The 17,166-nt window shown below is 39.9% G+C and overlaps 1 protein-coding gene across 4 annotated transcripts in view; it reads left to right on the forward strand.

The window, feature by feature from the left end:
- Positions 1-17,166, forward strand: part of RELN (reelin) — a 294,950-nt gene that overhangs the window by 76,339 nt on the left and 201,445 nt on the right. For all 4 annotated transcript variants that reach the window (XM_063323481.1, XM_063323482.1, XM_063323483.1 and 1 more), the window contains exon 3: positions 6,743-6,878. In XM_063323481.1, coding sequence (XP_063179551.1) covers positions 6,743-6,878 — 136 coding nt within the window. The remainder of the gene's footprint in view (positions 1-6,742; positions 6,879-17,166) is intronic.

Raw genomic sequence — 17,166 nt, forward strand, 5'->3', positions numbered from 1 at the left:
TTCAGAACTATAAAGAAAACACATTAAAATGTTATGTATGTATCAAAAGGTTATAAAACCTGTACTTCTTGTCCCAAATCTGAGTCACTTCAGCACAGCCGTACCCCCATGGAATCAGATTGCTGTATTCAGGCTCTAGTTGGCTCCTGAATACAAAAGGAGTTAGGGATTTTAGTGACTTTATTAAGTTGTTATACATTTATCCAATCTTTTTCTACTGTTCTTATTAGCCTGCGGATGGTATTTTCCCCAGCATTGCATATGCTGAAAGAGTCTGTTATTTAATAATGAAGCAGTAATAATAGTAGAGAAATAAACACATGACTTCAAGAAAGATAAAGGTAATATATTGCTGAGTGGAAGAATGTATCTCACAGTTGCTGGTCTTTTCTTTCTTCATCCTATTTAATAATTTATCAAACCCTCCTGACCCTTAATTGATCACAAGGGCCACCAAGTGCTTTAGCAGTCTGTTAACATTCTATCAAACGAGATGTGTTTTTCCTGTGAAGCAGAATTAAACCATCCCCCCGAAATCAATCAGCAACAGCATATTTTAGCGAGGTGGGTGCAGTTCACTTAGGGCCAGATTCTGCACCTTTACTCACTTTGGGAGGGACTTGCGTGGGTAATTCACTTGTCTTTAACTGGCTACTTGCTTGAGTACAGAGTGCTTGAGCTTGTAATCGTACATTTGTATTCATATTTTACAAACGATAGCTGCCAGCTCCAGATATTTCTTTATTCCCAATAGTTCTTTTTGATGCAGATTACTAATGTTTTTTCTTAAACATAAGAAACTTGGGGTATTTTTCCTACCAGTAGTTCTACGCAGAATTTGAAGACTTACATTTCAGAGCCCTGAAAGGCGTTCATAGCAGTTTAAGGATGCTGCTCAAATATTCTTACAGCAACCGAAAATAAACCATTGCCTCACTTGCTGTAGCATTCAAGGAAAAGCACATATTTCATTTTTGCATGCGTTTACAGGTAAGGATCAAAAAGGACCTTTAAACATCCAAGCAGACCCAGGACAGAGGGAGGTACCTAGCTCTGAAGCGTGGTCTGAAGGCTGCAGCTCCCAGCAGCTGTGAAATGCACTTGGTGTCCGTACTCATTCAGTGAATAGACTTTAGCCTAAAAATGTCCTTAGGGCCTGCACTTGGATTTCTGTGAATTCAGGTTTTGCCAGCCACGTGCCCAACTGCGACACAATCTCTGTTGCTCCCCAGATGATGTGGAGAGGTGACATGAGAGCGGGGTGACCTCTGCATACAGTCAGTCTTCAACTTCATAGAGAGGATGTACTTCTGGGAAGAAGAGACTATGAGTATAAGCTCTCTGCCAAAGTGATTGCTTTAAATGACAGATTATTAGAAGAAATGTGGCTACCAGCATCTCTCCATTTTGGAAAAGAAAAAGGAATTGTCCTATATCCCCTGTCAGAACAGTTCCCTGGTGCTGTGTGGGAAAAGCAAGCTGCAGGCTCTGGTTTGGCCACTTTAGGGTGGGATTCAGCACGGGGGGTATATTCTGGCACAGTCCCGTTCACGTCGCTCCCTGCTTCGTAACGCTAGGCAGAACCGTGCTCAGCTTGTGGGCTGATGGATCGCCCCTCGAGATGCAAGGGTCTGGGTGGAGAACGTAGGTCCCCAGCTCTGTTTCCTATGGGAAAAGGCTGCTCCTAGGACTAGGTACTTCATTTTTACATAATGCAAAATCTAATTTGAAGGTGCATGTTGCTGACTTAAATTCATTATCTAATAATCAGGAATGATTACTTTCCCAAAGAGCCCAGAGTGATTTGGTGCTTACAGCTTTATTTTCTTGGTATTTCATCAATATTTTATGCTTGGCATTTTGCTGTCACTCTTATGCATAACTTTGAAAATGGAAGCATGTAGCAGATAATCAGTTTAGAGGCAGCAAAATCAAAATGTAGTCATTCATTTTACACCCATATTTAACATTAACCCTCTCCTTTGCTGTGATACTCAATTCCTATAATGGATAGGAAATGGTAAGACTACCTACCATCTGATTCAGTACCAGAAAGTCTATTGAGACTTAACCTCAATGAAGGATTTGCCAAGGACCTTGACATGCAGATGAGTTACTTGTATAAAGTTCTGCTTTAGGAAACTGTTCTCTGAGGAGGATATGTAAGGGGGACATGGAATGTTCTAATAAGGAATGTTATGTAGCTACCACGTGTAAGTCAGGACTATTACAGATCCACATTTCTCAGACTTAGAAAGCAGAAAAGGATGGGACTCTTACCGCACCTCTCTTCATCCCATTTTGGGGGAGCTACACACCAAGGTGAAAGTAATGAGTCCAGGAACTGCACTTGGGCTTGGCCATTTATGGACCATCTAAACCAGCATCTTCATATTGCTCACTTTCCTGCATGCCACTGTATAAAAGAGGGAAACTATTTCCCTCCATTAGCTGCTACATCCTTACTAGTGATTCTGATTATCAATAAAATAATTTTCCACATGTAAAGATTGAAGCTATGTATTTGTCATCTGACTTTACCTAAGATTTTCCATTCAATAATTTTTCTCCAGCCCTGTATTTCTTTTATTTAATCTATCTCTTAAAATCTCTTCACATAAAAGTTCTTTGACTCAGTGAACATTGAATAGAGCTAAGCACATTTTTGAAAGTTTGCACAATAAAAGCAGCTGCTGAGTTACATCTTGAGAGGGACTGAGCCTGTCGAGTTCCTCTCCTAGCGGTGCTGTTGGCAGGTACAAAGCATGTCTGGGATTTGAATGATTATACTGAGACTCCTAAAGCCTCAGAAATATTAGGGGATGGAGTATCTGGAAAGTGCAGATGTCTGAAACACATCAGTATGATGAGTGCACGCTGTAAAAAACAGGGAAAAAGGAATTCAGAGAGATGCTAATGGCATCTTTGGATGTAGCATGTTTCAGAGCTGTGGATGTGCAGCTGTCACAAACCTTCGAGCATTTCGGTATTAAGTGACATGGAAGCACTTGATTATTTGCAAAAGCATTTTTAGAGTTTTATGTAGACAGACCTTAAGATTTTACCTTAGGATTGGTACATTTTTTACATACCAGACTTGAACAAATATAATTGCACTGATCAACAGGACGTGCCAGGGGATGCCTATAGGTCAATGCTGACCTGAGCTGAGCACCTTAAAAGAAGGCATGCCCTGTCTTTGAAGCTGTCTGAGGTACATACAGGATACAGTTTTGTTCGGAAAGCTGCTATATAATCAGGGTTTTCTTATATTAATTTTATTTTTTTTGCAGCAGAATGTTGTTTCCCATTTATCCTTGTACGTGTTATGGGGCAAACATTCCATCTGGGAAAGCGGCTTGCCAGGCTGGAGAGGGGATGGAGGAGGAGTTGCCTTCCGTAGCAGGGGATTGCAAAAAGAATGGAAGCAAGAGCGGGAAATAACATTCTTTATCCTTAATTTAGCGAGTTTTTAGTATCAATTGCATCGCTCTGTTTTTGGCATTTTTATGATTTTTATGTTCACCTTTTCAGTATGAAACTTCGGGGTTTAAGCATCAAAAGGGGTATTTTTAATATCACTCTGTCACTCACGGAAGTTTCAGTACTTAATTTTTGTGGAATGTTCCAAAGACTCTGAACTCCAAACTGGATTTGATGTACCCGGTAAAGGCCCAGCAGATGGGGAGACGTTGTTCTTATTGTATAAATTATCATGAAAAATTATTAGTAAACTATAAAGATAAAATGGTGATACAAAGATAAAATTGGAATTTTGAATATTCTTGGTGCAATTCATTGACTTTTTTCTACAAAAAAAAATTGAATGAGTTGTTTTTTCATTGTTTAGAATTTATTCTAGTCACTGCAAAGTTGTTCTTTTTTTAAACTGTAAATCAAAGGAAAAAGAAAATCTCCACAGATGTTGTATGTGTTTGATGTGTTAGACACATTTTTGCAGTCTACTGCCTGAAACCTAGGGAATTCATTAACTCACAAGTTGCTGCCAAGGAGGGAAGCGGTCACATTTCCCAAGCCGATGTGCCTGTCCCCCGGCTGGGGGATGTGGTCAGGGCAGTCTTTGTCCTCCCTTGTATTTGGCTGGCTCTGGAGAAAGGGGGGTTTCTTCAAACTGAAGGGCTGTTCCTGTTTCTCCCCTGACAGCGATTCTTATTTAATGAACCTGCTGAGGTCTGTAGCTGGCTCTGTTTCCCATTGTGCCGCCAGAGGTGATGATAGATGAGAGCTGGTGCTCCGCATCCATCCCAGAGACCCTGTCCCCCATCACTGGAGTCACTGGCTTTAGCACAAATTTCAAAGAGAGAGGGACAAGACCCACAACTTTGGGAAAGAAACAGAGTTACCACCTTTCACCCTCAGCAAAGCAAAGCAGTTGCCTAAATACCCCTTGCCCTGCAAGGGACCTCTTGGGCATATGTTTGGACACATCTGTCTTGGCAGAAGACCTCTGGATAGACTTCGGCAGTGAACCTGGGCACCAGTCACAGAATCACAGAACGGCAGGGGTCGGAAGGGACCTCTGGACTATCTGGTCCAACCCCCCTGCCGGAGCAGGGTCACCTAGAGCAGGTTGCACAGGAATGTGTCCAGGCCTGTTCTGGTGCTCTGCCACCCTCGAAGTAAAGAAGTTCCTCCTCATGTTTAGGTGGAACTTCCTATGGTCAAGTTTGTGCCTGTTACCTCTTGTCCTGTCCCTGGGCACCACTGAAAAGAGCCTGGCCCCATCCTCCTGACACCCACCCTTTAAGTATTTATAAGCATTTATAAGTGGACTATAAGTCAAGTGGACTTCTTTGAGCATGTTAACACCACTCCTGCCAATTAACCAAGGAAGGCAAATAAAGTCTTAAAATGGCAGTACGGCGTGGCAGGAGGTGGCCAAACCTCATCTGCATCTAGTGTCTTGCAATAAAGAGTCAGTAAAATACCATCTCCCTGGATTTGCCTACTGCTGCTCTCCAGAAAAGAGGCTCCAGTGGAGCCTGAGCCTTCTCTGTGGCCATCCTGACCCAACGGGCTTTAGCATCGCTTGGGGCTTTGAGCTGAATGAAGGGTGTAACTGCGTAAATGATGGACGACCTCGTGTATGCTTCAGTGGGGAACTAATTGAAAAACCCTGAGTGAGAAGGTTGTGGTCGTTTGTAAAAGATACAGGCATCACTGCATCACCCACTGCCTCCTGTCGTTCCTGTGACAGATTACTTACGCTCACTGTGGCTTCATTTCTCCCCCCCAAAAAAATTGAAGCTGGTTTAGAATTTAATAGCCCTTGGGATAAACAACATCCATAACCCTGAGCTATAGTCTGTGATTTCACCAGTACCTGAATGGGATTTCACATGTTGCTCTTGATCTGTAAAACGCTGAATGTTTTGGTGGTGAGACAGCCCCCCTGCCTGCCCCGCGCTGCAGGGCTGTCCCTGGAGAGGCACCTGCTGGAGCGGCGAGTTTGCGGTCGGACGGATTCGTCCCCCTCCTTGGTGGAAATCTCTCCCTTGCAAACTCCTTCCACCTCTGGATCTGTGCGGTGTTAGGAGGAATTGCTGCGCTCACCTTACAGAAGAATTGCCGTCAAAAAACAGCTGTAGAGGATTCTGAGAGGCGGAGATGGGGGTTATTTCCCTGTTGTTGTTTGAATTGCAACAAGTAAATACAAGAAATACCAGCCACTATAAACTTCCTGAGATACAATCGCCTATCAGCTAACAGTGACCTTGCGAGCACGGAGGTACCTGCTACTGTTGGCTTTTCCTTTGGATCCTACTCGCAACGTCTCAGCCCGTGTCACTATTTTCTGAACCGCAGGTTCAATATTTGAAGTAACCTGGAACAAGGCATTTCCTTCTGATAAGTGCATTCAAAAGAATAGTTTCAACAGTTACTGTTTAATGTACTAGGATTAAAGGTGTAGTAATCCACTCGAGTAAGATTGCCTTACTTTAAGCCAAAGGGTGTTAAACAAACAATCAAGTTTGCACTAATTTGTAGGAAACTGCAGAGGGGCTCTGAGGGGGAGAAGGCTGCTGTCTGATATTGGGTTTTTTTAAAAAAATACAGTTCTTTTGTCTAATGATGAACTGCAGTGAATTCCAGAGGGAGGGATTAATAGATGACGTTTACATTCATCCATGAGTTAGAGGCTGATTCCAAAAAAAAAAAAATATCAAAGGAAGGTATACTAGTAAAACTGCTGAAGGTTGCTGCTTTTATTTCAGATCAGAAGAAGAGTTCATGAATCCAAAGCTCACCTGCTTTTTTCCAAATAGACGTGCCTGTGTTCTAAAAGATAACCACCTTTCTCTAAAAGCTTCATTTTGCTTATTAAAACACAGCATTTTTTCCTTCAGGTTTTGTTTTCTTTTAGACCTGTAATGGGTGTAAATCAGATAGTGGAATAACGCTGACTTAACAGCAGCTGCGATCCAGCTCCTCCTTTAAAAATGCAAATAATTCCTCTGATACTGGTCTCATGGAGAAGAGCAGTAGTAAATACAGGGAACCTTGTGGTAAATACAAAGTCAGCCTTGGCTCAGGCGAAGGCCAGCCCCAGTGTTTTCACTGGCATTAATTCTAATTACTCAGTGGCATGCTCTTGGTTGTTTTTTTCACCCCGTGTTGCCATGATGACACACATGGCAGATGTATTTCTCGGTCTGTTAGCACCTTGCGATGAGCCATTACTAATGTGTTACTCTTTATCTCCCCTGTGTCTTTCTCGTAGGAATTATGTCTGACCACCAGTTTGGGAACCAGTTTATGTGCAGCGTGGTGGCGTCACACGTGAGCCATCTCCCAACGACAAACCTCAGTTTTGTTTGGATTGCTCCACCTGCGGGGACGGGCTGTGTCAACTTCATGTACGTATTCACGCAGTGCCTATGAGGAGATAACAAAATGATCTAACCTGCTTGCGCTAGGACCTCATGTCTGGATCCAGGAGTCAGTCCTGCAAAGGGTAGACTTTAATAAGAAGTGGGAATATCAAGTTCTTCAGGTTGAAGAGTTTCTATGCATATTAGGACTTCGTATTTCAAAGCACGTAGGAAGGAGACCGTGTTTTGTAATGTAGCATGCCATCAGGGAAATAACATACAAGTGCATCGAGCCCGGCATTTCAATAGAAATTGATTCCTCCTAGTTATTAATCATATCATTGATCCTTTAAGTATACAGCACATTTGCATTGACCTAATTTTGTAACTTTTGCATTTAATAAGAGTTAGAACATCACACTGACTATTATTCAGGTTGTAAGCATCAACATAAAATACAAGTGTTCAAGAGTAGTCATACTGTTCCTAATAATAAATACTTTTAACTTTTGCTTAATTCAGCTGGTTTACAACCTGGAAAAAAACAAAGAGGTTATTCTTACAGGGTTTTTTTGTTAATTTGTTTTAAAGACCTATGTCATTATTTGGTGATTTAGTACCGTATAAAGTGCCAACAAAATACACGGCTTATACGAATTATTAAAATATGTATAACTATATTTTACCTTAAAGTCATTTCTAGTTATTTGCCCCCAAATTTTGGTAGATCGGATTTGAGAGAGAAAATATACCTAGAGTGGAGTTGAGAGTAGAAAATATTTCAAGTTTGACCCGTTCATAGAAAAAAAAGTCAGACTGCTCTCTAATTAGATGAGTGAACAGTTGCAGCATTTCAGTGCGCGAGACCTTTTCGGTGTTCCTGTGACTGTCCTGATTGTCACAACAAATCATGCTCTGAGTGTTTTTCCCTTTTTGTCTATGCTGGGAAGCTGCAGGTAAGTGCCCCACGTAATCAAGTTGGCTTACTGTTTATCAAGTTGTAAAAGGTAAAAAGGGAGTTACTGACTTCTTTGAGAACATAAGTTGCTGATGGTGAACACTGTACCTACTGTACCTGTTGATCGATTGATCTGTGGCTTTGATATTTCCCTTTTCCTCCATAATGCACTTTTTTTTTCGCTTATAGTGTTACAGTACGTTATTTATTAGCTGCAGTGACAACGCCAAGACATTTTTATTTCTAGCTCTCTCTTTTTTTCTGAACGTCTAACAGTAAAATGCAGAAAAAATGAGTTTTGATGAGTGGTAACTAACTTCTGAGAATGTATTTGCTTCTCATTAACTTCTACAATGTACCAGAGAAGCTGTTTATGATATTTAAGATTCCCATTAACTATTTGACGAAAGTCAAATTTGATTAAATATTTGAGGAAATACTGTCACTGTTTTACTTAAATTTTGTGTCAGAAAAGTTAGCCTCATGAAATAGTTGTATATACCTTGACAAAATCTGTCAACTCTGCTTTTTTCTGTGCAAAATCTGTGAATTTTAACCTTCCTTTAGTTCCTCTCTAAAAATAGTTTATTTTGTTGCTCAAGTTGTAGCAGCAAAATTTTTTTCTTCGAGCTGCCTGAGAAAAATGAGATACGAGACGTGCATTTTCTCTGCATCCTCTTGTTTACTCTCTTTCTTCCTCAGATTTTTGTTTTTCTTGGTGGTCAAGAAATAATTGTTGGTCCTAGCTTGCACAGTGACACTGAACGTATTTATTTATATGAGATGTGACTCTCCATTGCGAGTTTTGAGGTCAGTTTATAAACAGTTATTCATTTTCCTGTGACTGATTGTTTTGTCCACGGTTTTGTATTGGGGTTTTTTGTTCGCGTTTGTCATTGATGGAGTAGAGCTGGCAAACAGCTCTATAGAAACACAAATACTACTATAACTGCTGATTCACATTTAAGTGAAATCAACTGCCCACACTTTCTTGCCTCAGCTGTTATTTCCTCTGCCTACTAAATCACAAGTTGCAGTAAACAAACCTATTTTTTTTGGTGCGGTGTTCGTCTGCCTGCCTTATCCAGTTCTCTGGCTTCAGGATTGCCAAAGAGCTGGCTCTACCTTGTGCATCTCCATTTGCTCCTCTATACCAAATAATTAACATAAACAAGATTTTTGAACACTTGAGACTAATTACCATTCCAGTTTAAATTTAATATGGATTAAATTAAAAGAATTTTAATATAAGTTTAATATAAATTAAAAATATTTACAGAAGGTACCCAAATTTATAGACTCTGGCAACAGTGCAATATAGGTAAGAACTTCCTATGCTGTTTGTTGCCAATACGTCTGTCATTCAGATCAGCTCATTAGTCTTTGACCTCTCTGGGGATGGATAATAAGGTTATTAATTAGCACTAGCTTTGGTGTGCGATTTTTGCAGTGTTGATAACTCTCCCTGGACAATTCTTGGGAGGAACGGGGCAAAGGTCAACAGGCAAATCTCCCCTAGGCCAGTGGGCATTTAGTATTTTTTCACCGTAGATGAGTTTCTTAACTCCAGATGAGTTGAGAAAATAAAAGCTAAAATGCATCATTTATTGCAGAATATTTTTCTTAGCAGTAGCTTCGGACTTTTCTAAAGAGGTGCCGAGCACCAGGCCTCCTAAGCAAATTGCCAGGATCTGTAAATGCTCTTTACCACCAAAAAATAGGAGAAACACCTTTACACTAACAAGTAATTTCTCTGATTGTGTGCAAATTTGTAAAATGTTATCTCCGTAATCCTTCAGCAAGGTTTCACTGTTTGTAATTTCTGCTCTGAGCTCACGCTAACCTCGCTAAAGCTCAGCCTGTCGGGGGGACAATAATGGCTGTTGAGCAGGGTGGCACACTGGGTTACATCCTAGGTTGTTAAGCCTGTTGTTATAAAACAGATGGTTTAACCGGATAGCTTGTAAAAGTGATAAAGCTGACCTAAATTGCAAAAGCATATTGTATTTTGACCATCAGCATGGTTTATTGCAGAAATTCCAGCTACTGTATTAATAAGTATTTTACTTATATAGCCATTTTTGCTAGTCATTGAACAGGTGTCTTATAATTATGATGTGTCTATGCATATATTCACTATAACCTCTATCAACAGTGGACGGGACTTCTGTGATGCTGTCTGCGTGAGTCTGTAGGCAGTGTCTAGTAACCCATGTAAGAGATGTGACCCATCACAACTGATCTTCAAATTCCGTACATTGGGAAGCCTTTGAAAGTACTAAAAGGCTCAATCATATCTTGTTTGACACCTAATTAGCACAGCTTATGGTGCAAATGGCTAAAAGGGAACAGGAATAGCTGTGGTGGTGTTCTCCTATGAAGACAGAGGTAGGAGAGCTGTGAGTGCCCGGGCAGGGCACTGGCACATCACTGCTCCGATAGCAGGAGCAACTGGTTCTCAGCACGGCTCCTGGGAAAGGTTTGGGACTGAATGCTGAGGCGGACAGCGGAACTACTGAAAGAAACTGGGAAGAAGCTTTCAAGAAAGGAGATGTGTTTTTCTCTGAGAGTATGCCTTTTCCCAGAATCACCCAATGATACAACTCCTTTCTGGGAAATTTGAAGTACCCTGTTCCAGCACTGGTCTTTTGATGCCCATGTGTTTAGGCCTGTTTCTAAGAACTGGCAACTGTGTTAATGTATGAACTTGAAATATCATGCTGTACAAACACTAGAGAAGATAAAGACTGTGATTGAGAGGCTTGGTTACCTATTTAAGGCATTTATAGAAAACCTATGATAATAATTACGGAAATATTGAATAAACATCCAAGAAGATTACATGGTTTGCTATATTAGTCCTCTAGCCAGGGTAGGAAAGGGCTATATTGTCTGAAGGAATCACATTCCCCTGGTAAACCACTTAGCTAAACTGTCATTTAAGATACTCTTTACTGGTTTTTTTTCATTTGTTTGAAAGAAATACAGAGGATTGTCTTCAAGATGAGGTACACAATTATGTTTATTCACAATGATAATACACACAAATATTAAAACTGGAAAGTAAACAGAAAATAGCAAACATCATAACTAAGGTCCCTTAGGTTGCTTGTATTTATATATAATCACTGAACTTTTAATTATATGGTCATATAAGTGTTTTTCCCTCATGTCCTTATGATGAAACAGAATTGTACAATGAAATATATTGTTGTTTGTAGTATCCTAGTTGGTGCTGTGATTTGCGATCTGTGCAGTCGGTTGAAGAACGTGTCATAACGCACATGTAAACCTTAATGTATAGACAGCCTTGGCTTTGGGGTTCTGTGAAGCACCAGCTCCCTGCTTTTCAGTTACGTGCTGCCGTTCTCTTCCTGCTCTTTATGGCCAGGTAAGGGTGAAGCAGGGTATTTCTTACCACTCTTTTTTATGCTAGTGTGTGTGGACTCAGTTTGAGACAAGGGTTGTGCAGGTACCAAATAAGATAGAGCCCTTGTTTACAATCAGGGCAGTTCTCACATTTACCCAGTGTTGCAGTTGTTTTATTTTTCTATATTGCTAATAACTTATGCCTTGTGGAAAAAAATAAATCATCAGTAATTGTTCCTTGTTGGTGTGCCAGTTTAGTGGAACTATGAAGAAAAATTACTCCTTTGCTTAGTTTTCCACTTCCCTGGGTAGAGGCCTTGTTGTACTGTCAATCAGCATTATGTGTAACATTCTGAAAATCACGAGCCAATATTTGATTCAGATCTTGGCTCTGCTCTCATGTCCCATTTTGATGTGGTGCCCAGATTACCTCCTTCATCTTCTGTGTTTGTTAATTTTCCAGTGAAATGCAAACACCGTGCATGGAATCATTGTGGCTCCTCTGAGTATGACCCCAAGCGGCATAGACTCAACTGGCTGTGCAGAATTAGATTTAGCTTGTCTATTAGCTTTGTCTTAGTTTTTTCTATTTTGTGTGGTGGTAAAGCAAACAGAGATGACCAATGAGGAATTCTGGGTGTTTTCAGAAACTTTGTTAGCACAGGATTGTAGCACAAAGTGTACTGTGATGGGGGAATTTTCCTAAGTGTTCAGAGCAAAGGAAGAAAACTGTGAGGAAGGATGGAAGCTTGTTACACCTTATTTTCCACTCCTCAAAGGGATGTTAAGTTGGTTTCAACTGGAGATAGGATATGCAGATATCTCCAGGTAGGTATTTATGTGTGAGCTATGTCTCTGTAACTCCCTTGAGAGTTAACGGGGGTGCAGTCTGGTTCCATAGACATCTAGGGCCTGGAATTCAGTTCTGCATCTAGAGGGAGGTACCTGCAAGTCTAGAAGATCTCTGTAGCTCTCCCAGTTTCCTTAGGACATTCCAAATTATTTTAGATATATTTAGGCAGCTGAATCAAACCCTCAGTCTCCACTGACCAAAATGGATCACTACCTACCTAATATACCTTTATATGTGCACCTATTTTAAGCTTTTTTGAATCTGAATCCCACCCAGACAGACTCAGCTGCCTAAATATAAGCACTTTGTGCCAAATAATCAAAATTAATTTTTCATCCCCACCACCATCAGCAGTCAGTAGCTTTGTCTGTGTCAAGAATTTCCAATGAGCGGGCTACTCAACAGTTGAAATCTGCTGAAGGGTATGAATAAAAAAGGCAACTTTGTAAAGTTCATAAAATCTTGCAATTTTTTTCCCTTTTTCCTTGGAGGTAAAGCCTGTTGTCTAATACTCTCTTAGATGTCTGATACTCCTACTGAAAGCCCACTTTAATGAGAGGAATGTTCAGTTTTTAACATTTTCTCTAAGTTTGCAGACAACTGGCCATTTGCTATTTTAGGCTCCTCATGCTGTGTAGGCACAAGAAAAGCAGAACCAACAAAGCCAGGAAGAATGGGTATGTGAACATTTATTAAAAATAAAAGGACACGAAAATTCTATTGATAAGTTAGTTGGACTTAATTCAAAAGATGAGCAAAAAGCATAAAATGCTGCTTTCATCAACACTGTGTAATGACAGAATAGATACTGCAAGATGGTACAATATTAGGACGGTTTCTTTTCTTCGTATGATACAAATTTAATATATCATGTACTTGTAATGTATGTTAGCAGAAGGCAGCTCCATACAGCCTTTGGCTGCTCTGCTAAGATTTTGGCGTGCTTCCATATAGGACTCTGGCATATCCTGCATGAAATAAAATGAAATTCAGTCATTTTCTACTGGTATTATCTCAATAATAAAACAATCACTGTGAGAATTATTTTCCTTCTTACAAATGTTCATTTGGCAATTCCAGAAGCAGCGGTTAGGTTTTACTTTCTTCCCTTTCTGAGCAATGTACCATTGATTTTTTGTGCATGAGACCATCAATTCACAATCCACAGTACAGTTATCAGTAGTTTTGTTTAAAATTCTCTCTTGAACTTTGTTTTTCTCTCTCTGAAATTTAACCTCAGGGTTATTTTTCAGAGCATATTTTAGTTCATCAACAACATAAATCTTTGTTTCATTCAAAGGGGTGCTTTGTCTTCCCCTTTTCCCAAGATGGCTTAATTTTGAAAACATGACTAGACTATAAAATATATTACACGCACTCCAACAGTTTGCTTCCACTAGGAGGTTTTCCTATGTAACAGAGGAATTGAATGAAATATCTTTTGACTGCTTATAATTGATCGATAACAAACCTTTCAAAATGACAACCCGGAAGAAATATGCTTAATGAAATAGGCATGAAAGAGGTCTTGTGAATCCTTTTGGAACTATTGGTTATATGAATAGTAAGCAATAAAATACATGGAACCATTCTGTAGGGGTAAACATATCGTGCATGAGAACATGAGTACAGGCAAAGGCAGACAACAACTGTAAGAGATGTTTTGGGTAGTTAAATTTCAGTAGTGCAGACGAGCCCGTACAACCGGACACTGTGTCCGTGTGGAAGCCCTTTGTAGCTCCGGAACGTCCCCCTGGTTGACTGAGAGAGTCTGATCATTTCAATGCTGTCTCTCAAGTGGATAATGCAACAAGTGTCCAGTGCATGAATGAGTTTGAGATAAGTGTATTGTCTGTGTACTACTTTGGGAAGCACTTGTCTTCTTGCAAGGGACTATTACTAAATAACTTTGTGAAGAGCTCAATACTGCAGGATGCTGAGCACTGGCCTTGATCCAGCAGAGCAATCATGCGTGTCCATGCTCTCGTCAAAGGCACAGACAACACTTTTTGTATTTTTTAACATTCATGCCTTCAGATTACTTGCTTGAAATTTTGCTTTGTTTCTGTACACAGCCGAGGACGTATAAGGATGCTCTGTCCACATTCTCAGTTCACACAAGTCAACTTACTTTTCTTGCCTTGTTTGTTTGGATGAACTTCAGTAGAATGATCTACAAAGTGTTATGCAGACATGCAGTAATATTTAGCAAGACTTCATGTATGTGTATAAAATGTGAAAACTTGGAGGTGATGAAAGTGAAAATCCAATAAGACAAAAAAATATTCTCCCTTTTTCCATACTCCAATGGTGCCCTGACATCTCATTCTAGCAAAAGTTTAAAAACCAAAAAGAAACAAACCTTATACTTGAAGATATAAAAAACATTAGATCAGCTTTTGCTGCTCTTATGTTGGGAAGAATTGGATTTGAGTATTTAGAATGGGAATGACCTCAAATTATCTGACAGGGTGAACTCTAAAGCACCTCTCATAATTATTGTTTTAACTGTAGTTAACAATAGGGTGTATCCCTCCCTTCTCAGTTTGAGAAAGTCAAATACATTATTAATATTTAGATAATTCTTATTTGTGAATATAGAATGAAATACAATTCAATATATTTATAATTACAAATTATAAAGTATTATAATAGTATTACGTATAAAACATTTCAGAATAAATAATGAAATATAATAATCCTTCTATAACCTCATCAGAATGGAATTGTGCTAGGAAAATATTTGATAGTATCTGTCTTTATCTGGTTGTTTTACAGTAGTCACAAGTGACCGTTAATTCTTTTGGTGTCATTCAGAATACAAACATTGCTGGTATGCAGTGGTCGGTATATGATCCTGTTGTGCTCTGTATACGTTCATGAGCTCTGTCCTCCACAGCCAAGACCTCTGAGGTCAAGAGAGCTCCACAGCTTGCAGAGGTTTCTAACACAATCATTCTTTGGCAGGTAAAAGAGAAAATGTAGAGAGGTAAATGAAATAGATAATGATAATTCCTTTGGTTTTCTTCCATTCTTGACATTAGAGAGGTTTAAACCAGAATCTTTTAATAGCTCTCTCCCTTTTTCTCCACTGTCTTGCACTATTTGTCCTCTGGAAAAATGGGAGTCATTCCTTAATGGGAGACTCATTCCTGAATCCAGTGCAGCACATCTGTCTTGTCTCCTTTTCTTTTATGGCCTGGAATATAACCTTTTGGAAAAGACCCGTCGATAAGTGGCACCGTTGTCAGCATCATCAGAGGCACACAGCTACCCCAGGTGAGCGCCCTCCCTCCTCTGCCATGGCAGCGTGGTCCTTTCAGGCAGTAGCCCACATGCGGTCCACCTGTGCGATGAGAGAGCCATCAGATTTTAACATGTGTCGATCGTTAGCCTGGACAACAATGCACTGGAAACTTCTGTCCTGTGTGGAAGTAAAAGGGTAATCTAAAAGAGAGATGCACAGCATTAACTTTCAGAATTAATAAGTGGTACATCCATTTCCCAATCCCCATCATCATATCTGCCTTAAGAGCCCTGTTAAAAGGCCAGGATTGCTGTATTAATGTGTTACATTATTTACATCTTACTAGGTGTGATTACTTAGACTGTGGCTGTGACATACTGGGGGCCCCGTGGGCAGGGGCAGCACCACAGCAGGTAATTTTGGTCCAGCCAACTGTCCCACATTGGCTGCTCAGCAGTTCCTGGTGGGCAGCAGCTCAGTCACGGGAGCATAAGTCTCGGACAAGTGTCGGGATGGCACCTGCTCTCATAATGATGACATAGTGATGTTGTAATGGTGGATGCCATAATGACGTCCTAATGACAAGGTCATCATCATAGCAGCTCTCAGTGAGAGTTCTGTTCCACTCTGTTGTGATACAGGAGACTTGTCACCTAGGAGAAGGCTTGGAGATCCTACACTAATTCAAATAATAATACATCTTATTTGAAGAACAAATTATTGAAGTATTTCACATGGCATTTTCTAGCTCTTGTTGCTGATTAACAGCTGTTCTCATAACATGTATTTTACAGATACAATACCACCGTAACATTATGAAATAGGGTTTTCCTGACATGGCATTGTTTTCCTTATCTCTCTCCAGTGGCTTTGATCTTTTAGTTCCTATTAAAAATGTAACAAAAATAACATTTTCTCTTACAGCCTTCTAAATATCCCTCTTAGCTCAATGTAAGCTGTTTAGCCCACGTAGTAATGTACATTTACTTGCGACATTTTCTGTGAAAAATGCATTTTTTAAGTCTTAAACACTAAGCAGCTCTCCAGAAATCTCTGCGATTCCCCACCCAAGTAGAGAAGGGTTTAAAATAGCAGGTTTGAAGAAATGAATAATGGAAGAAAGTCAATCTCTCTGTCTTTTTTTTACAGTACTTGGCTGGTTTGAGGTCAAATTTTGCCCACATATGACACATCAGTTGCAGTCAGGAACCAAAAACATGCCCAGCTCCTATCAGCATTCGTGTTTATGCAGAGGATTATAAGCAATATGAACAAATTACTTTGCAGAACCTACTTACACATTCAAAGACCAATGTCCTAAACGTCCTAAAATACAAAAGATAAACAGTAGAAACGCTTCCAATCAATATCACAGACTGTTTTGCAAAGCAGTGAAGATGTTAGGGCCATAATTTGAACGATGGTTTTAACAAGCAAATAGCGAGAGAATATGTATGGTGAGTTAAGCTGCATAAAGCCTTTCTTCTAAATCCAGATGTAGGCATTAACTCGCATATTTGAGATGGCATGCTCATTTGCTAAGTGCAAAGATGGTTAGAAAAAGGCTTTCCTGACTGAGGATAAAAGCTGGAGTACTCTTTAATTTTGGTTACTGCCAAGCTTATTTCAACAACCACAATAGTTATTTGGCTCCGTACCAAAAAGTGGCAATACAGTACTTACATGTCTATGGATCAAAATTAGATGAAAAATTGCAGTTTCTCATCTCCAAAGCCATTTGCCACACATTTTATAGGCCTCAAGATGCCTTTTGTAATATGTGATAACAGAGCCAACTGAAGCATCTGCCTGGGAAGAGATTACTTTAATTATGGACTCAATGTCCTATTTTCTGCAAGTGTTCCCCAGAGAATTTCTTACTGCTGGATGAGAGGTGTTATGATGC

The sequence above is a fragment of the Chroicocephalus ridibundus genome, chromosome 1, assembly GCF_963924245.1.
Source record: "Chroicocephalus ridibundus chromosome 1, bChrRid1.1, whole genome shotgun sequence".
Taxonomy (NCBI): domain Eukaryota; kingdom Metazoa; phylum Chordata; class Aves; order Charadriiformes; family Laridae; genus Chroicocephalus; species Chroicocephalus ridibundus.